The sequence below is a fragment of the Haemaphysalis longicornis genome, unplaced genomic scaffold, assembly GCF_048455015.1.
Source record: "Haemaphysalis longicornis isolate Haplotype H1 unplaced genomic scaffold, Haemaphysalis longicornis Haplotype H1 scaffold_1, whole genome shotgun sequence".
NCBI lineage: Eukaryota > Metazoa > Arthropoda > Arachnida > Ixodida > Ixodidae > Haemaphysalis > Haemaphysalis longicornis.
Window position 1 is genome coordinate 419933672 of NW_027526203.1, and position 22251 is coordinate 419955922.

Sequence of the window (22251 nt, forward strand, 5' to 3'; positions counted from 1 at the left end):
TGGGGACGCCACAGTTTCAAAATTCACCGGGATAAAATATTTTGACTGCACTTTTGCACCATGAAAAACTCCTAGGACACCTGAGCACTTCAATCAGTTGGAATGCGAAAGCCTTTATCTTTATCTTAAGCCCGGTTTTGTCCACTGCAGGACGAAGGCATCTCCCAAAGATCTCCAGCCACGCCTATCGAGTGCCTGAAGGCCGATAGTGGGAGTGTATAGTAATTAGGACGATTTTAGCAAATGTACTCAACTAGGGTTGCCAAACCCTTGTCTGGTGAGGAAATGCTGTTAGTGTCCCAGGGAGCCTCACCTAGCATGGTTGAACCTATCTAGCACAGTATCCGGCGACGTTCTATACCGGACCAGGCAGAATTTCGGACCTGGTACGATGCACTAGAGGCGCAGTTCGCACTTCTTAAAGGCATAGTGCCCCAGCATAGCGCGTCTGTGCAGTTGCCTTTACGAGATCGAAATAATGCGAAAGCATTATTGTTCACTTAAAAAGTCGACATGCCGGTATTGTGGGCGCCGCCGTGCGCTGTGTCGGTTGTGACTGCGGCACGTTTAACAAGTTCGCCTTGGCTAGGGACAACGGCATTAAAAAGGCGCTTTTTTTTTTTTTTTCACGTAGAGAGCTACATTCTAAGCCACTCCCGTGGTTCAGCTTCCCCACAACGTACTCGAGTGACCAATCCATGACGCCCACAAAACAAATTCGGCGAGTTGCAGCGGAGGTGCATATTATTTGTCTCAAAAATGGGATGCACTGAGCAATGCAGAACGTCACGCTTGCATTGGCGATGCGACAGCGCGGAGACCGAACTTAAAGGTCAAATCGTATGCTTGCCATTGTAATTCGCGGAAATTTAATTGTTACCTGTCTGGATTGGTCAATCAAGTGCATTGCGGCAAATAGAACCACGAGATTCTCTTAGAGTGTAAAACAAACCTATTAATGGACGTCACCAGGTTACAACTGCTGCAGCTGCAAACAATTTCCAAGACACTTAAAATTACGTGGTTCTATCTTACCCGCGCTTTTAAAAAACAAATAATTGAAGCCAAACTATTAAAGGAGGCCAATGACGAGGCCTAGCCTACTATTTGTCTCCAACAACTTGACGACAGGATACGCAATACAAACATGACCTTTTGAATTGCGTGCTTGATGTCACAGCGACGGTATATCTGGCATCGTTATTAGTCGAATGCGCCATCTTGGACGCAACAGCGATCGGTCACTCAGGTGTACTGTGGCGATGCAGAATTTCGGCGATTTTTGAGTGTGTATACTTTTTTCAAACGGTTGACGAGGGGGGTTGGCGGGAGAACGCGTGTCGTATTCTGCCATCGAAGGTTGCGTCCGCTGCCGACAGCTGCTCGTGACCTCTGTTTGACGACAGCAATCGCAAGGAAAGGTGTGTTGGTCTGCAGTGGAAGGAGTGTCCAGAGGGGCGATACGCAGCAGCCTATACCTCGTGCGTGCGCACAAAGGTCCGCATGCATCGGCTGCGGCACGAGGCCGACGGGAAGGCAAGCACGCATGCCGGCAGTGACAACCTGCGGCGGGGTAATTTATCTCGCATGTCGATCACGGCCCGACCAGGCTTTAAAGCGTCGGTTTGTGAGCTTGACCGTGACCGCGAAGTCCGTAGCGTGGCATGAAAGGGATTCCGACCCCATTCAGTGGTCGGCACATCGGGGTCGATGTGGTGACAAGGCGATGATTACGTGCTCTCACTCTGCCAAGTCGGCAGGCCGTATGAGCGCTCGCGGCGACGGGCTGCGAAGCCACGTCCACACCTTCGTGGCGACGTTTAAAAGAAGCGCAAGGCTGTCTTTACAGCATTTTGGAGCGCGGACGCATTTGTGAACTAGGGAAAGAATTGGACATGACAATGTAACTTGTCCATGCAATCATTCCCCACCTCTGCGAAATTCGATGGGTGGGAGTGGCTCTGGCATCTGGTAGATAGATGAATAAGAAGACGTGCTGAGAACCCTGTCATTTGTCATAGTTACAGTAGAATGGCTAAAAATAATGGGCTGCCGACATCACAACCCAACTGGTGCTACTTCTTGAAGTACTCACCCATAAAACATCAATAATATGGTATAAACACAAAGGCAGTTTGAAATGTTTAGACACGCACATGCTGTATACTGCTATACAATCTCGCTTCAAGGGCTATGTTTATTTAATATTTCGTTCGGCGTACAGATACAGCTGCAGGGGATACTTCTGCCGGCGAAATGGTAGTCAAGTGTGCGGAAATCCACTGTTCGTTGTGCGGAGCCATGATCAATCGTTCTTCAATTGAAATCAAGTCTTCGTTGTTTCTTAGAGAAGGGGAGGGGGCGGGGGGGGGGGGGGGGGGGGGGGGGGGAGAAGCGTGAAGCTGGGGTGTTTGAAAAGGGGATATTCATCACAGCGGGGTCTCAGGCCGGGCCCGAAGTTGCCGGTGCGAGTGAGTGAGTGAATGAGTGAGTCATTGAGTGAATAAACGTTATTTCCACCAGCTTGAGGCCTGGTGGAGCAGCGCCCGCCCGTTAGGTGGCCTCCTCCAGTCCGGAAAGCCCTGGTCCGCGCTGGTTGCCCAGGCCCTCTTCACCAATCTGCGCTGGATCAAGAGATCCGAGCTTGCTAGCTAGTCCGCTTGCTGTTAGTAGGTTGGAGGCTCAAATAGGCACGTTCGCAACATTTATTTGACCCATCGCTACGAATCCTCTCTGGCAGTGACGTGCCATCGATGTATGTTAAACGCGTCGGCGGAAGTTAAACATTGCCCTTCCCCCCCCCCCCCCCCCCCTTACTGGTCAGAAAAATGTCAGGTATCCGCCTACATACATACCGGAGCCACGTACTGATGAGAGGAGCGGGAGCTCAATCCTGCTACTCGTTTCACTATTTCGGCTGGTCAACCCGTGCACAATGTCCTGAGGGGCAGGTTATAAGGATCCGAATCATACGAACTGTCGATTTTAAGGAGCCGGAGGGCGTCCCCGCTCCTGACGGGGTAACCTCCGAGCCCCTGTCTCGTACTGAGAAGCGGAATCGTTATACTGACCCTCAATCTGCTTGTAACTTAGTGCGTAACTTAGAGAGAATGAATTTAACAAAAAGAAATTTCAGGGAGCCTAAGCACTCAGTCCTTAGTGTGGAATGTTTGAAAGGATATGCCCGTATTGTATGCGCCGCATGTCTTCACGGCTGCTGTTCATGGAGACTCTTCAGGTTACATCGCCGTATGCAACGCACCGATGAAATTCTAATGGCAAGTCTCACGTGGAAGGCAGCGCGTTCATTCTATGCACGGTAATTACGTGGTGCCTACAGCGGCACCTGTCCAGCGATGCATGTGTGTCGTCTCATTCTCATCGTCATCCTTTTAACCTTGCGGCGGTTTTTCTTCCTTGTTCGGTGACTATGACTGGGGGGCTCGATCTGTCACCCTGCTCCTGTTTTTTTCAGTTTGATTAATCTTATTCCCATTTATATACCTTATTTTAATAAATGATCCGCTTGTCTCACTTTGATTTAAAATAATTCACGATCATTTCTTTTAATTTGCTTCGATACCTCTCAATTTTCTTTGTCTTCCTTCTTACTTAATTATAATCAATCTTAATTCGCTTTGGTTCCTGCTAATTCACGTTTATCTATCTTAATTTTCTTTAGTCAGCTAAGTTCTCCTAATTCATATTAATTCTTCTTAATTCGCTGTGCCCTCATTCCAAATTAGCTGGGATTAACTTGGTTCACTTTGATTAATGTGAATTTACTTAGATCAAACTTAGTTCACTTAGTGAGGCAATAAAATTCAGTCTGATTCTTCTTCATTCAAACTTTCTCTTAGTTTGCATTGCCGTCATTCCTAATTCACTTGAATGCATCTTAATCCGCTTTTTTGCCCTGCTGATTTTTCACTTCATTTTATTTGACTTCGATGTACCGTAATTCCTTGAGTGATCCGCTTTAATTCAATTTGCTTCAAATTAATTCACTTGTATACGCTTGATTCGCATTGATATCCCACCAAATGCTTTGTCTTCTTTCGCAATTTGCTTTAATTCATCCTAATTCACTTTGGTTCTTGTTATTTCACTTTTATCTAGCTTAATTAATTTATTTTTTCACTCTGTGAAACTTTGATTCCTCGCAATTCCCACTGATTCCTCTTAATTTTCTTTGTCTTTCTTCTTAATTCGCTGGTTTAATTCTTAATACATTTTGAATGCTGTAAATAAGTTTGATTCATCTTTATTCACCTAGATCTAACTTCAATTCTGTCAGTCATCCATTTAATTTATTCGGTTTCTTTTAGTTCGCATTGATTACTGTTAATTTGCTGTGTCTTTATAAGGCACTTTCTGGGGCGAAGCCCCTTCGGGGCTGGGGCTGTCGGCGTCTCATGTCGTCGTCTCATGACATCGTCGATGTAGTGACGGTACTAGAACACCGGGACAGTCGTCTACGCCCCGAGTTGGAGCGTAACCCGTACTAAAAGAACACACGGGAACACTCGTTTTCGAACGCCTCGCGCTAGAACGCTTCGGGCTTCAAGGACACGAGAGTTCCACAACAAAGCTGTATACCCCTACCCCCAACGGCTTCATCCCCGTGAACAAAAATGCCGAGGCACCAAGAATACGCTTATACACTGCATGCTTTGCCCCTCCCCAGGTTTCACGTTAGTGGAGATTGCCCGGGATTTTTTTTCCTGTTATTTCACTCTGGTTATTCCTATTCGCCTTGTCATCCTTCTCAATTCGCAGCTTCATCCACTCATGCCCAGTCAGGCTTTGGTTCCCTCTACCTGCCGTTAGTTCCCTGGAGTGGTCCAAGGGTTTTTTGTACGACGGGTGTTGACGGCCGGTTTCGGCTCGCGGGCTTCGAAGGCCGACTGAATGACAAGGCATGAAAGGCTTTAGTGTTGTCCCAAAGTTCTGTCAATTATGTTCCGTAATGTTGTTGTATAATAGATTTATCACATTACCAATGTACTTCAATGCCCGGCATTATCGTGAACAACCTTCCGCTCTCTCTCTGTTCATTGACCTCAAAGCATGGCCACTTGAACGATAAAAGGAGCTCTGGGAAATCCAACCATCGGCGCCGTCGACCAGCTACCAATAGTGACGCATAAAGTCGCAGCCCGCAACGCGCGATTACATGTACCACTTTGACAGATAGATGACGCTGCATTTTCTCCAGAGCAACGACGCAGCAGACCAATGATGAATCAGCAGCAGTGCGCGCTGAACAAAGCCCGTTATACATGCGCCTTGCGGCTGGTGCGCCAACAGCGCTACTGGCGATGCAAGCATCCTCTGTAGCATCGGCGTCCCAAAAATGCGAACAAAGACATGCTTGTCGTGCTAGGGTGGCCGCGCACGTCCATATGCACGCTACCTCGAACCGGGTGTCACCGATAGGCGTCGTCCATGCAGCCTGCGGTACGCCGCTCGAGTGTTAGAGACAAGTGTGTTGCCGTCTGTATACATCTGTGCAACACACTACTCTACTCTGAAGACCACAACTCATTCGCTATGTTCACCTTTAGTGAGCCTAGCATCGTCGAGCTGTGGTAATCCAGTGGTTCCGTATTCTTTTAGCATTCCGGTAGACCCTGGTTCCAGCTCCAGCCAGCGCAAAGTTTACCCAATTAGTTACTTTGTTTGCAGGGGCTTTCATAAGAAATGTTGCGTCATTCCGAGCATTCGTTGAACCCTTTATTATCCTTTGAGCAGTGCGCCATTTAGCATACCATTCGTCGGCCGTTTTGTGTCATGGACGGCAGATTTTCGGCCAGAATACCCAACTAATTCTTTCGCAATAAGCCAACTTCGTTATTACATGATTCGGGTCTGGTTTTCATTTGAGCTCCTCGCCCCACAGAAACCCTGATCACAGTTTCGTGACTTTATGTAAACGCCGGATAACTCCTCCGTCTCCTTCTCCTGAGGAACCTGTGTACATGCAGCATACGAGACATTTATGAGCTTGAAAAAAAAGCACCTGAACAGCGCTAAATGCTTTTTAGCCTCAGCCGGTAAGCTACCGTTGAGGGCACAAGTAGCAGGATAACGTTGTGGTGGGCGGACTTGGTGATGTTAGTACGCGCGTACAAATCGACAAGGCCGGAAGCACGCATTTGTCACTGCTTCCCGCACTGCTTCCGAAACGGGAATCATAACCAGTCGGTCACAATTCCTTGCCGTATGCAGGTACGACTGCCGGGTTTTTACTTAATAATATACAGGAGGGCGAAGAATTATCCATCACGGTGCGTAGATTTTTCCTCAACCGGAAGAGGCAACGGCGGAGAAGAAACAACAAAATGAGGTCTTTTCTACGTAGGTAGGTAGAATCGTTCTCGTGTCACGGAAAAAGAATTATTCAGCTTGAAGACCAGGAAACACAATGCATTGATCCCCTTTAACTAATATGTGTAGATGCACTCTGACAGCAGACACAAACGGGTGTTTAGAGCCGCCTTGGGAGGTTCCACGTGGGCCCCAGCCTTTTGTCTGCATGATGAACCCGCTGAAATTTATTCTTGGCGCAGTGAGATGCTTATTTAAGTATATGCGAACTTCTGTACATTTATGTACGAGTTTTATGAAATTCTCTGCCCTCATAAGGGCAGTAGCAAAGCCGCAAAGCGCGAAGGTTGTGCGCCAGCATCAGAAGAAAGTTGTCGCTTGACAAGGTTAGCACCAGGCTGGAGCATCGGCCGCACACCCGACAGTTACTAGTGTCATCCTAGCAAAGTGTTACATTTCCACGAAGTAGTGCATGCCCGCAGTGCTGTACACAATAGACGACGCTTTAGAAAGAGGCGTGTAGGCTGTTTTCGCGCGATATTCCGTGGTTAGCACAGGCAGACTGTCTGTCAATTCGTGTTTTCTACAACTTACCCCCCCTTCTTGCTTTTGTCTCCGTTTCCAAGCTTGCGGGAACAAATGAGAGCTCTACCTCATCCGACGTCTTACAACGACCTGTTTCGGATATAGTCTGTGGGCCATTGTGGGGTAACTGTCGGCGCCGATCGTGGTTGCTATACTGCCAGACACTTGTGCTGATTGGTGACCTAATTGCCCAAGGGGAGTTCGCTTCATCCTGGCGCGAACGAAACAATTGAGCGCGTGTTGCCTGAGGGAAGATCATCAATGCGTGCGATTCAGTCGGGGCCGGCGTGCGCGTAAACGCAATCGGCCCTTCCATCGTGGCGCACGTGTCTGTCGGTTGCTGCCTGCGGAAATAATAATAATAAAAAAAGTACGCCTGAGGGGGCATGGCGGATGCGGGTCTCTGAAACAACGAAAAAAAAAGTGGTAAACAAAAACAGAGAGAGAGAGAGAGAGAGAGGAGAGAGAGAGAGAGGAGGTTGCAGAAAGGGCACGTAACGTAAAGCCCAAAAATAAGGAGCTGAAAAGTACGATCGAGCGCGATAAGCAGACTGGAACGCGTCTCAGATGAACAAGTTTTCCTGGTGGCGGAGAAGTGTCTTCCCGGGAGCTCCTCCTCCCAAATCCACGCGCGCCACTGCTTCCGAGGCGAGCTTGTCGCGGCGGCAGGGCGCAGCAGTCGCCCATACGCGAGAAAGCCCTGCGAGCCTGCTACGAGGCCCCATTTCACTCCTCCTACAGGTAGTCTCAGCTCGTAGCTCGATTACTGGGGTTGTACGGTATCGGCCATTGCGAATGGCACGAAGCGCCCATCGATACACTACGTAATCAAGCAAGCAGCAGGCTTTGTCTTCCAGGGTGCTGGCTCGTCGCGGTGCTCAGCCTGATTTTCCCAATATCTACCGGCGCCGAGAATGTTAATGAGTCGGGCCTGGGCATTTATCAAGGCGCACCATCGGGCTCTCCGCAATCAAGCCGCGATCGCTATCAGCGCGACGATCCATGGCGCACACAAATTTACCCAATATTTTTACCACGAGCAACATGACCCAACGTTAATTTCTTAGCTGTTTGTTTATTTTTACCGGCGAGCACAAAAATATAGTCCCCCTTCGGTGCTTGAGACAGCTTCGATGCAGCAGCAGTAGCATCAGCACGATGCAAGCCCGCCACTTTAGTGCCTGTTTAACGTCAACCGCGCTTTGTTTTCGTGCTCTCTTTATTTCACGTAAAGAGTTTTCTATCTTTATGATTCTTTTCTTGTGTTCTCTACCATCTTCAAAGTTTTATTGCTCCATATATATATATATATATATATATATATATATATATATATATATATATATATATATATATATATATATATATATATATATATATATATATATATAAGGTTAGTAGAGACAGAGTACTCTGAAGAAAGGGAGTCCTCTCCCTGAAACGTCAGTAAACTTATTTTTATTTTCTAAGTCTTTCTCGTTTGTCTCTGTCTCTACTAACCTTATTTTTTTCGCGCTCTGTGTGAGTTTTTATCTTTTCAGTCTATATATATATATATATATATATATATATATATATATATATATATATATATATATATATATATATATATATATATATATATATATATATATATATATATATATATATATATATATGGCATGTTGGTACATGATAAAAAAAGCAGCGCGAGAAAAAACAAGGAGGGAGACAACATGAAGAAGACTGCGCTGAAGTATTCCTTGCTTTCACAACTCCGTCCTTGTCTTTTCTTTTTTTGCGCTGATTTTTTACATTATATACCAGGAGGTTTCGAATCCTGAGCAACACACTGCCATTAACAAAATTTAAGTCGTGATTATTTACCCTGGGCAAGCAACTGCACGTGTGCCAAGCCCCTTCAGTGTCCCATACTCCCAACCCAGCAAACAATGCGAGCATATTATTTGCTGCTGCGGCTAAATAAAAGACCAATAGCGAACGCTCATTATTTTGAAGTAAACAGTGATAGTAAAAAGTGGGACAATGAATAGCCTAGAATGTTTATGTATTATGTTATAGGAAAGCGGTAAAAAATAGATGAGAAGCTTTACTTTAATGTTGTCCCCAAATATGCAGATGGCAAAATATAGCCCCATAATATAGCAGTGCCTTACCTCATGACTGTTTTTGCTAAGTAACTGTAAAAAAATTACGTTTTGTCACTACTCGTAAATAGAAAAAAGGCATTCTCCCCGTCCTCTAAGATTTGTTTCCAATCATTTTAACGTTGACCTCAAAGGGGGCCGCGAATAAATTGCGAGCGGAAGTTATAATTGTTTTTACGTCTATTCATTTTTGGAAGGGATGGGGAAAGAAAACGCGTCGCTGTAAGCTAGTCTCCCGTGGCATATACATGTGAACGGGGCCGTGGGCGGGCAAGGAAAAAGTTGGCCGCGTATCTGCTCCTTTCGTTGCAAATGTCGACGCAAGACGATATTCCACTGGCGCCCCTAGCAAGTAAACGCATCCCTTCTCTTCCCGCTCACCTCTCATGCTGTTCCTCTCCTGTCTCGTTCCCTCCAAGATAACACGCTAGAGGTTTGCTCAAATCAATTTAAATTTACCGCGTTCCACTGCTCCAAGTCGGGTGCCTCAATGCCAGAGCTGCCGTACGGTGGCGACGCGCGTGAATCGAGGCACCCGACTACAACATTTATAGAACCACGTTGCCCCACTCCACGAGCGTTCCAAGCGGAACGCGGTCCGTCTGTCACTCGATTCAGCGGCCGGCTGGCTGAATCGAGTGACAGACGGACAGACAGACATATATACATACAGACAGACAGACCCAAAATTTTTCCGTTCAAGTTGTCCAAGAAAGACTGTCGTCTTTAAAAAAAAACAGGATTGAAAGCGGTGGGAGATGAGAAGAGGAAGTAAACAAGCCAACTGGATAACCAGACAGATTACAAGCGCCGCCAAGTGTGCATTGTGATAGGCATGGCTTAGGCAGCTGTCAGCAGGTGAGCGGCAGTGTTGGAGTCTGAAGGGCTGAGCGAGTGAGCTGTCCTACGTGCTGCCAGCGCTCAGCGGGGGGAAACCGAGTAACGTTGGGGGCCTCTATTGAAACAGGCCGAAATGAGTGAGCGTCCGATCGCAAGTGCCGGCGGCTTTTGGGGGGAAGCGGAAAGGCCTCGAGCAAATGCTTAACCCTGCGTCGAACAATATGACAGGAGAGACAGGCGGTTCAAGAGCAGTAACACGCAGAGCGTTGTACTTTGCTCATTGCTGAATAATCTCCACTCCAAGCAATTTCTATGTATACTCAATGAGCCGTAGAGGCACTCTTTACTAAATGTACAAATTCGAGGAACGAAAAGTAAACGCGCCAGCCACTGTACGTGTTTGTTTCGAGATGTGCACCGGCGCGCTATTTAAGTCTGAGACGAGCTCAGCATTTTCGGAACAGCCCTCATCAAGCTAACCAATATTCTGCTGTGGACGAAGAGGTTGGCTCGATTAGAAGACGCGGTGAAGCCCAGAAACCTGGTTTACGCTGTCCAAGCTAGTCCAAATTGAAACCTCAATGGCATTCTATCATTTCTTTACGCAAGATCTTTGTTCGCAGCATAAAACGTTCAAATCTGAACTTGAATTTATTTTGTTGCGAACCATTGAGATTATTGCAGGAAGGCTCGCAACCTTCTCTGGCCCCACGTAAAAATGCATTGAAATACAATTGCAAGTGTTGGTAACTACTCAACCAACTCTAATGAAATCGGTTAGCTATCAGTTACAAAGCTATATTTTTCTGAATTTTCTTAGTAGGAATTTGAACTATGGCCTGAAAAAAAATTCGTTTGTGGATATATGCAGAATTAGATACAAAACCTCTTTTATATGGAATTACAGCAGCTCCTGAGTTAGATTAAATTCTGCCTATGAGAGCTTTGGGAGCGGGCAAAACAGAGTTAATAAGTTTTTGTTTCTTGCATTCCAAACATTTTTGTATTCCCGTAAGTTCGGCCACCTCCGTCCGTTCGGCCCCACAGAAGCGAGCTCCGCGGTAAAGTCTGTACGCATGCCTGCAACGCAGGCGCTAAATCACTGTTTAAGTAGTCACCAAACCAACACAATGCTCCTTTACATGGTCACCATGTGACCTGTATCACGGAAACACGTCGCTTATTAAGCTATCGCCACAAACCTTAGACTGACTGAATTAAGAAGCCCTCCCAAAATATACACACACATTCTACCGAATACATCTACCTTCCTTCGTTATCCAATGGTCATGGCAAAATCCCTTGGGACTATGAACGTGCTGTTGTAAAGCGAGGAGCCGAAATGCCCGAAGGTATTTCTCGGTCCCGTTTAACTGACCTTTCCTTTATTTTCCATTTTTCCATTTGTCCGCATAAGAATGTTTTCTTACAACGTGCGTACAAGCTTTCCAGGGTCCTGTACGACGAATATCAGACAGTGTCCGCTGTCACATTCGCACACTGTATACGCTTGATGCCTTTGAAGAGCGGGGAAAGTGCGTCTCGCTGAATGCCGTTTTTTCTCTCCCGCACAGTGGCCGATGGAGCGTCACAGGCGAGGCAGGCCGGGGGCGGCGGGCTACGCGCTGACTGGCCTGGTTCTCGCCAGCGTCGTCTTGGAGGCTGCCTGGGCACGCATCTACGACCGTTGCGAGCTGGCCATGGAGCTGCACGACAGGTTCAAGTTCCCCAAAAGGGACCTCGACAAGTGTAAGGGTACCACCCTGTCCTCTTGGGGTCGCAGAGAAATTTCTCTCGTGCGGGTGCCCAGGCATGTGAGCCGGTTGTGGGAGTTTTGGAAAAATTACGCTCGGCCGAGGTTAGGCTGAACGAGTTACCAAGTCTCCCATGCTTGCGCGCAATTCACGAGTGCTGTTGTCATTCAGGCTATTAATGTCGCGTTCACCGCAAATCTGAAAATGAATTTTCCGGGTTGGAGTCATATTTAGCGGAAATTTCGCTTGTTCGCAGCAGAATATTGCTTTGAACTTCCCAAAGGAGGCCTGTGAGAAAAACGATGTTTCTGACAAAGTTCTGCAATTTCAGCTTGACTTCGGGTAAATATGGCTGGCTTGCAAAATGACGGTCGGCGCATAAATTCAAGAAGGCGAAAAATTCTTTTTTTTTTTTTTTGCGCCCCGTTGTCCCAATTATTTTATATGGGAACCGACTATGCAACAAACACGCCTTCGGTTTTCCACAAAGACTATGCGATGAAATCTTGTTTAACACGAGCATAATCTAAGGTAATAGCGTGGTCCAGCTTTACCACAATGCACCCTGTTGACCAATCTATGCAGCCATAAATGAATTTTCAGCGAATGACAACGTCGAGCATACGATTTGACTGAAAAGTTCGGTCTGCGCTGGGCATGGCGCAATGGAAGCTTGACGTTCTGTACTGCGCAGTGCCGCAGTACAGATACCATTGTCCGTTCAATTGTATCCACGTTGCAGCCATTCATCAATGATGCTTTGTTGACGGCGTGGATTGGTTATTCCAGTACGTTATGGTAAAAATCAACTACGAGATTGCCATAGAGTGCACGGAGCTAGGTTGTTATTATATAAAGCGCCTGGCGTAAAATCGTTCATTCGCTATTCTGTTCGAAGTTGCAGGACAGCTACCTCGCTTAATATTGCACCAGCCTTACTGCAATCGGCATTACCTTCCTTTGAATTAAAAAGTCAGATTTATCCTGAATGCTTTCTAAAAAGTAGGATTATATCATGCTTGCACGTGCTTCTGTATCTTTATGAACATATATGTCTTGTTAAAAATTTCAGGATGTGTTTAAAAACCGGACAGCAACATTTCTTCTAAACTTATGAAGCGGAAAAAATTAACCTCGCCCTCTTGGCATAGGAAGAGATAAAATGTCATAAGTGGCTGCGAGCTGAATAAAAATTTCAAAAATATAGTTGAGCGGTGACTTCTTTTGAGATTACTATGTTTCTTATACAGTACTGGTGAACCCCGCACTGACAGTATTTAGTTCGAGCTCAAACCAATCTTTGGGGTACGTAAACATGCGCGCAAGCGATGTGAGGGGCACAAGTCCTTCATACCTACAAGTCCCACTCACTTGGTTCTCGCAGGCTTTACTCACGTAACCAACATAGAAAGACCTAAATAGCAGTTTTTTGGCGCTCTTTGGCCTCTGGTGCCCTTGCACCATTATAACACGTGTACTACAACTACTAATACTTGTTTTCGCAGGGCTTTGTCTAGCGTACTGGGAAAGCAGGTTCGACACGCGGGCGTACCACAAAGGCAAATATGATGGAAGCGGTGACCACGGTATATTTCAGGTAAGACTATTAATGTATTATTCTTGTAGGTGGTAATTGTGGCTCAACCGATAAATCCAGGCACCGGCTGCAACTTACCGTGGCCTCAACCACTTTGATTGTTTTTGTTTTTCTCGCACTGATCACAAAGCTCCTGCTTGAAAGCAATCAGCGACAAAACAAATCAATTATGAGGTACTCGATAAGCTCAACACAGGTGGGTTATAAAGCAGAAAGAGGTTCTATATCGACGGCGCTGTTGGGGTACCTCTAGGAAGACAGAAGCAATACTAGCCTAACAGAAGCAATACTACAGAAGCAGAAGCAATACTAGCCTAACACGTTCCGGAGACGATGAAGACAGTGACAGCATGCAACTTTGCGTGTGCACGCTCGTGTGTGTGCGTGTGTGCGCGTGCCTGTGCGTGCACGACCGCGCGTGCGTGTAAGAGAGAGAGAGGTCGAAAGAGGGCGGGAGGGGGAGAAAAATTGTAAAATTTTAGGTCCAGTGATTTCTTTAAGTGCACTTCGTATCGACAACACCGTGTTTTTGACTCCCGGTAGAAGTTTTATATTCAAGGCATGCTGATAAGTTTATTTCTTGAACGACCTCGTATTTTACTCGCTATAGAATAGCTTCAAATCTTTTTGTTGTTATAATTGGGCTATCTTTTTTTTTTTTTTTTTTGCGATGAAAAGTAGGCGTTTCCTCTGCCTCAGTGCATGCCCGCTATCGACGACCACATTTTGTTCCCCGCAGATAAATGACAAGCACTGGTGTCAACCGCATCAAGGTCACAGCGAAAACGTCTGCAGGATGCCATGTTACAGTGAGTGAACCTACAGCGGCCTCATTCAAAGACTGGTTCTAAGAAGTTCGTGGAAGCGCTAGTTTAGGAAGACGCCAGGGGCCTGAATATGATTTCCCTTCCAAAACATAAGCGCAAGAAATGTCTACCCTGCTTGCATGGCTTGTTGTCTTTTAATCTGCGATGTAGCGCCAACATTAGCACAATTTCACTGTAAAGGAAAGTTTGACATCCATCTAAATGCAGCCTAAATGTGGATGTCAAACTTTCCTTTACAGAAACTTACTCCACCTTGGGGATTTCCCCTAAATCTGGTCGATTAACAATTTCACTGTTGCACGAATTGTTATCAAGCATTGTTGGTAACTCGAAGCTGGTTATCCACTGGTGCCACTCACGTATACCTTTTCTTCCCGTCATGCGTGTAAAAGGACGACTTCAAACGGTGCAGCAATTCATGGCAGACTAGCAAGGCACATCGAAGGAGAAGGAAGTGGGTGAATAAATTTAGGGTTTAACATTCTGGCGTCGAGAAACTGCCAAAACCAGCGTTTTTGCTACGTGAGTTCGTAAATCAACACGGGTTTGTAATAAGTTGCTGCAGACTGGTAGCATCACCCAATCTAGCTGCGCTTTCCCGTGGGCAAATGGGAGCACCGAATTCGCTTCCGGAGGACGGCGTGCTGCTCTGTGGAGGTTGTTTGTTTGCAAAAAAAAAAAAAAAAAAAACGATCTCTTCACATTGTGTGGGTTTCTTAGCTTAACGAAAATTTCATTGGACCTGCGGTGCTAAATTCATATCCTGTAAAGCATGGCTTCAAGAAAAACAGAGCCCAAACCAGCTACTTGCCCTCATTTGATAATACAGTGAAGGAAAAATCGCGGCTCCTTGACTTCGATAGGTCCATGCCACTATATTGATAACATTCCTGCTCTGTCTACTTGCGACTACCTCAACCAACGATATGTTCAAAGTTAGCGCTGCAGCGGGCTGGGACGAATAGAAGAATGAATGAAGCTTTATTTCAGAAAAAAAAATGAAGGGGGGGGGGTGCAGTGGGAGGGAGTAGGTCATGGAAGAAAGGTGAATCACAAGTGGAACCCTAGGTCCACGGCTCCAGTAGCGACGGCTCCTTCCTTGGCTCCCTCTAGCAAGTCTAGCTTGAGTAGCGCCATCCTGTGGTATTTACTGAAATTTGCGGTCGCATGGCATTGCCCCCTCCGATGACGCGTGAGCCGTGTGAACGTGGGTACGTGTCGTCCTGTCGTTAAGCTTAACGTTTTCTTTGAGCTTTAACGTCGTCAATTGGTACCCGCAGATTGACGTACATTGGGTTTGACGTTGCTGGTCACGCCGTAAGGCTCGGCATTACGGCTACGCAATGCATATTGATGTAGGGCTAACAAAGGCTACGGGAAAAGGCGCTCAGTCCTTGTTACGCGGCGAAGAAGACACCAAAATAATAATAATGAGTTTTAGCTTAGCGTGTTACCGTACCATTACCGTCGTACCGGAACCCGACTGCGCATGCTCGTGCGGACACGGCGAGGCGGGCCGCCCGTCAACCAGAATTAACCCACCCTATCGGAACGAATGCGCACATTCCCAGTAAGGTCCCGTACTACGGATACGCTACGGTAACACGGTAGCACGCTAAGCTAAACTATATAATCAATCAATCAATCAATCAATCAATCAATCAATCAATCAATCAATCAATCAATCAATCAACCTTTATTTTTGGTGCCCAGGAACAACCCTAGGGTCTTGGTACTGGTACACCATATACAAGCATTCATAAAAACAAACTAAAATCAAGACAACACAACACAGAAAACCATATATATGAAAGAAACAATAAGGTAAAAATAGTTACAGAGATCCCAGAAAGCAAAACAGCAAAAAAAAAAAAGGAAGCCTAGTGTTAGAAGCCACGACACCCGGCCAGCAAAAACGTTGAAGGCACGTGAAAAGTTGAAAATCAATCAATCAATCAATCAATCAATCAATCAATCAATCAATCAATCAATCAATCATGTTTATTTACGTGCCCAGGAACAGACTGCCCAGGAACAGACTGCCCAGGAACAGACGTGCCCCGGAACAGCCTGAGTGCTGGTGCACGGGTAGTTACATGAAAACAAAATACAAGAAACATATTGAAAGAAACAAACAAGCGACAACACACACACAAATTGAAGTAGCGAAAATTACAGAAATAAAGCACAGGCGGAGCCTGGGTACAGGTAAAAAAGAAAAAGAAGATGCCTTTGTGGCTCAGCTTATTGTAATGAATACACAACAAGCAGAGAACAAAGTTTAACAGTAAGACGACAAGAACAATGACAAAGTATAGAGACAAATGATAAGACAACCATGATAAGTAAACAGTTTCAAAAACAGGCAACTATATTGGTTAAACAGAACCACAGAGAAACCAAATTTCAGCAATAAAAAAAAGAAAAACGAATGACAGAGATATCATAGATGTTTAACATACTGTGTTCAACAAGGCAGAACGGTAAATTGTAAAGGAGCTTTGAAAGATGTCAAGGCGTTCAGAGAAGCGGTTGTAGCAATTCTGTATTCTGCGCACAGGAGAATGATTGGAGTTGCGCGCAGCGGTCAAGAAAGGGCGATGCGACCTGGTGGGCCTCTGTGGAACACTAAACTCTAAACAGTTTAGCAGGTCTGCGCAACAAAGGTCACCATGAACAATTTTGTGAAGAAATGTAAGGTCTGCACGCATACGTCTGCAGGTCAACGAAGGAATGGAAGGAACTATGGGTAAGTCAGAATCAGGACCCGAACTGTGATTGTGATGACGGTGCTTAAATATGGATAAAAACTTCTTCTGCACACGTTCTATTAATTCACTACTAGATTTGGAGATGCCGTTCCAGGCAACAGAAGCATATTCTAACTGGGGGATACATATTGCATTGTATAGCATTAGAAATGGATCTGGAGAAGAGAATTCCTTTGTAATCCGACACACATTTCCAAAACTTCGGAGCGCTCGCCGGGTGATGAGCCTAATATGAGAAGAAAAAGAGAGGGTACTGTCGAAAAGAACCCCGAGGTCCCTAATCTCCTCAACCCTTTGCAACGGAGCTCCCGCTATACTGTAGGAAAACAGTAGACGATGGGTTTTCCGGCTGTACGTGACAACCTTTGTTTTAGCTGGATTTAAAATTAGACAGTTTTTGCTGCACCAGACCGATAATTCCGACACATCCCTCTGCAAGGCACAGCAGTCCTGAAAACTGCTAATGTGCCTAAATAGTTTGACATCATCAGCATAGAGAAGAAATGAAGATTTTGTTAACACTGTTGACACATCATTGATAAAGATAGAAAACAATAGTGGACCCAGCACAGAACCCTGAGGTACACCACTCGTTGCAGTGTAAACACTAGACCTTTTGAAGTTTACATCTACGTAAAAGGACCGGTCAAGGAGATAGTTGGACAACAAGGCAACAAGACTTGCATCAACACCGGACATAGTAAGCTTGTTAATTAATAATTTATGGTTCACTACATCAAACGCCTTACTGAGGTCAAAATAAATTACATCCAACTGGCCGTTTTCACAAACTGCAGCCGAAGCCTGAGTCATGAAGCTTGCAAGATTTGTAACCGTCGATCGACCCGAGAAAAAGCCGTGCTGATTTGGTATCAGAACGTTCTTGACGCAGGCAGCAAGAACGTTGTGCAGAGCTGACTCAAAGAGTTTTGAGGCGACACAAAGAAGTGAGATTGGGCGATAGTTGGTAACGGCTGACTTATCACCAGACTTAAATATTGGAAAAATTCGAGCAATCTTCCATGCACGAGGAAATTTGCCGAAAAGCAAACAGTTATTATAAATGGAAGTTAAGACAGGCACAAAAATGTTGCCATAAGCCTTCATGAGGGCTGCTGGAATTCCGTCTGCACCACAGGAAAATGACGGTTTCATCCGTTTAAGGCTATCATTGACAAGTTTTTCATCGAACATAAGTGTACTAAAATTAGACATATTATTAAACGATAGGCGTTCGTCGGGACCATCTGGCAGTTGAAAGACAGAATGAAAGTACTGAGCAAAGCTCGTGGCGACATCCTCAACCTGTTCCCCATCGGAATTAATCAGACTAATGTGTTCTTTAGACGCCTTAGAACGGCCGCGTACATACCTCCAGAAGTCAGCCGGTTTCTGAGACGCAGAAGCCTCTAACGACTCTATATAGAGCTGGTGGTCACGCCGGTAGAGGCTTTTACAAAGTGAGCGATACCGACTAAAATCCGCTTTCCACTTGTCAAGCCCAGACCGCTTGGCCTTTTTGTGGGCACTGTCCTTAAGTTTAAGCGAACTTCGAAGTTCTTTAGAGAACCAGTGGGGAAATTTGGAATGAACAGGCTTATAAAAAGGGATGTACTTTTCCATGCCACTCCTGACAATTTCGGTAAAACGTCGAACCTGTTCGTCAACATCATTGACATCAAAAACACTAGACCATTCAGCAGATGAATAAAAGTGATAGAGCCCAACATAATCTCCACGCTTGAAAGCATATCGCGGGACTGCACAATCGTCAACACCACCATAGCAATGCTGGGCAGCGACAGAGATAGAGACAATAAGAGGGGGGTGAAACTTGTCGGGGCGTACAAGAGATATTTCGGAGGCACACACTTGTACGTTTTTCAAGTTCGAGAAGCACACTTCTAGGACATTACCACAGAAGTTTTCTATGTGGCAGAACTGCTGCAAGGAGGTGAATGATTGAAAATCTAATAACATGGTGCATTTCTGCGCTGCATAATGGTTTTTATGCTGAAATGAAAGACTGTTCCAGTGAATACCTGGGGTGTTGAAGTCCCCAAGTATAATTAGCTATTAATAATAATAATAATAATAATAATAATTAATAATAATCAATCAATCAATCAATCAATTAATCAATCAATCAACCTTTATTTTTGGTGCCCAGGAACAACCCTAGGGTCTTGGTACTGGTACACCATATACAAGCATTCATAAAAACAAACTAAAATCAAGACAACACAACACAGAAAACCGTATATATGAAAGAAACAATAAGATAAAAATAGTTACAGAGATCCCAATAATAATAATAATAATAATAATTAATAAAATAATAATAATAATAATAATATGATGATGATGATGATTGTGGTTGTGTTGGTGGTAATCAGAGGACACGTTTGGAAATGGGCGACTAATTTTTTCGCCTTCAGTACACCCTAAGGAGTTCTTAGTTCTCTAGATTTTTCATGTGCGGCTTGCTAGCTTGTCAAAGCTGCCGCAAGCGTGTGCAAATCAAAATAGTTTCTGGATAATGTCCAATTAGTGCTCTCCCTAGACTCGAAACCATTTCGTCGAAAAGCCGAAAAGCCAACTTTCTGCTTTGAATCTCCGCTGATTGTCATTGAAAAGTTGCCTTCTTAGAAGGCAAGCTATTTTGCATGAGTTACATATACTGACCATCTGTACGGCTACTTCCTTGCCCTTTAACCGACGTCATTGGTACCCATGAGGTGGCTGCTTGGGGCTTCTGTGCTAGTTTTTCCCTAGTGTACTGTAAAATTAGTGCACATCCCGCTTCCTATTCATCTCCATTTCCCTGGCAACATACCCACGAGAGAGATTGGCCATACGGCTCATTGGCGTCACATTAATCCTACCGCTCAAGTTTCTGGCAGTCTGTGCTTGCGTCGGGCTCTGGCAGTTTTCGTTAGTATTTCTTCTGTTTCTCAGCTAATAACATGTTCCAGAACTGAGTCACAACGCCCTTTGCCTTTTCCAAGCGCTGTTGCAATTCAGCCATGTACGGTCGTCTCGCCGTCTGGAAAGAAATATACAAGCAGGGATCTGCGACTGGGCCAGACTTTAAACCTTTTTTTTTTAAGTGAAGTGAAGTTTATTTTCTTTTCATAGAAAAGAGGGGACCGAGGCAAAAGGTGGTTAAGCCTGACGAGGCCTCGGTACCCTAAGCCTGTAAGTAGTACAGATGCAAACGCAAAAACACTTACTACATAGAAGGGGCAGCAATCAAAACACAAAAGTAATATATAAGCAGTAACTCTCACTAAAATACAAAACATGTGCACAATCATGGGCAAATCTCATGTTACATCGTGACACCTTAACGCCGCACCAAAAATGAATAAGAATGCTACGCGCTCAACAATAAATACGAGAAATGCGATTACAGAATAACGGTAATTTCTTGCTGCTTGCCATTTTAAGTGAGTACAATAAATAAATGGGTCACGGGTGGGCTTCGAGTTACAGGAGGAGCAGAAAATAAACTTCCTATTACGATGATTAAAAGCACAATACAAACATGTGGAAGGTTCACAGTAGTATTTTACGACCACGGGGTCCCAAGGCATGATTGTAGCGTAATTTATGTTTTCGCCCGATTGAAGTTTTTATTAACCTGAAGAGAGAGGGGTCTCATGGCCTGCCAGACTAACGCTGTCATTCTTAGCGTAAGGCCCACCGTTAAACGTTATTACATACTTACGAAATGAGTTTAACATAAGCGTTACTAGGTCAAAGGGTTAAGGCTGCAGTGAGGAAGACGGCGCCAAGTGTTGAGCAGGCTGGCAAAGGCTGGCGAACGTATCTTAACTTCAACGAGCGCTGGTGAAACCCTACTCAGCGAGAACAATTGAGTATTTCGTTTCCCTCTCCCTCAGGAAACATTCTATGTATGCAACGAGAAATAGCCATGTTTGTATTACCCGCACGTGCGAAAGGTACCTAAAAGACTAGAGTCGTTGTTAAAACGAGTGCTTGTTAAGACAAACTTAATCTTATTTCTTGTTATTTCAGTGTTACGGGACGACAACCTGTACGATGACATCGAATGCGTGAACAAAATCTTCCGGCGGCACGGCTTCCATGCCTGGTAAGGTACCTATTTAGCTATTAGGGTTGCGAAATAAATGAACGAATATTGAACGAATTTTATATTTTTGGACCATTTGGTAGTAATTGTAACGACTGCGCCATTAGACGGTTGCGTTCTTGGTTTTTAATGTTTCCTAGTGTACGCTCTACTCATTCATTTCCTGTATATGCTGTCTCATACGTGAGCAACGTGTCTGTCGCGAGGTTTAAGCTAGAAATTTATGGTAACTTGTCTACGCCGCCAGCAACAAGGTTCGTACTGTTTTCGCTGTGGAATCGCAACAAATTACTACGTTCTCAATTCTTGTTTTCTGTTTTCGTTTGCCACCCTACTGCAATCGAACGACTCTCTAAGAACTCGTACGTAACGTGATGTAAACTGACGTCGCTGAACCGGACATGTGTAGTGTCACTAACAACATACAAAGTACACAAGTACATGTCTTCGCAGTGTGCCGGGCTACAAAGCACCAAAGCTCTATTTATTGAAGGGACACCTGTCAGGACTTTTGTTAAATCTCTGCATCCCTATATTTTAGACGCTCAGGCACGAGATTAACGGCCAACAAGTAGAATCCGCTTTCAACAGCGCTATGTAGTTCATCAGGCCTCTCGATGTACAATCATGGACAAATGGAACGCGATCACAAAAATACGAACCAGAACACACAAACAGCCTGATTTCTTTCCATACAGGTCAAATTGACGCGCTTACTAATTACAGTAACAGAGTTGAGAAATATGGCTTTCCAGATATACCAATTGCGCGCCATTATTTCGCCTACAGGAGCGGTATTTTTCAATTTTGCGGGTTCTGGTTCATATTTTCGTGTTCGGATTTCATTTGTTCATGACTGTACACCAGTGGTACAGAGAAGGAATGCGGTTAACAACTGTCCAAAATTTGAAGGTTCCGCCTTGAAGAAATCAAGAAAAGAGTTGAGGAAAATTACCCCACCTTCCCGCGAGGGGAACCCTGTGGAGATGCGACGGATCTTGGGCGGCTTCACGCTGACGATATTCAGCATTGGCCGCTCGCTTCTCGCGTACGGCAGTGGCTTCACGTTGACGAAGTTCAGCATCGGCTGCTCGCTTCAACCGTTTGCGTTCGGTATCACGTTTACGAAGTTCGGAATCGGCTGCTCGCTTCAATCGTTTGCGTTCAGCATCACGTTCACACCGCTTCGCAGCCTTGTCTTCAGTGGTGCTAGCATTCCTGTTATCACAGTGATCGGTGCTTGTTACGGTTGCGCGGGCGATAGCAGAATTGTTAGGCTCCAT

At 45.2% G+C, this 22251-nt stretch overlaps 1 protein-coding gene across 1 annotated transcript in view; it reads left to right on the plus strand.

Moving 5' to 3' along the window:
* Positions 1-22251, plus strand: part of LOC144155630 (uncharacterized) — a 77317-nt gene that overhangs the window by 47967 nt on the left and 7099 nt on the right. Inside the window, exons 2-5 of the mRNA XM_077687194.1 lie at positions 11477-11651; positions 13162-13253; positions 13993-14062; positions 20893-20968. Coding sequence (XP_077543320.1) covers positions 11483-11651; positions 13162-13253; positions 13993-14062; positions 20893-20968 — 407 coding nt within the window. The 5' untranslated portion in view covers positions 11477-11482. The remainder of the gene's footprint in view (positions 1-11476; positions 11652-13161; positions 13254-13992; positions 14063-20892; positions 20969-22251) is intronic.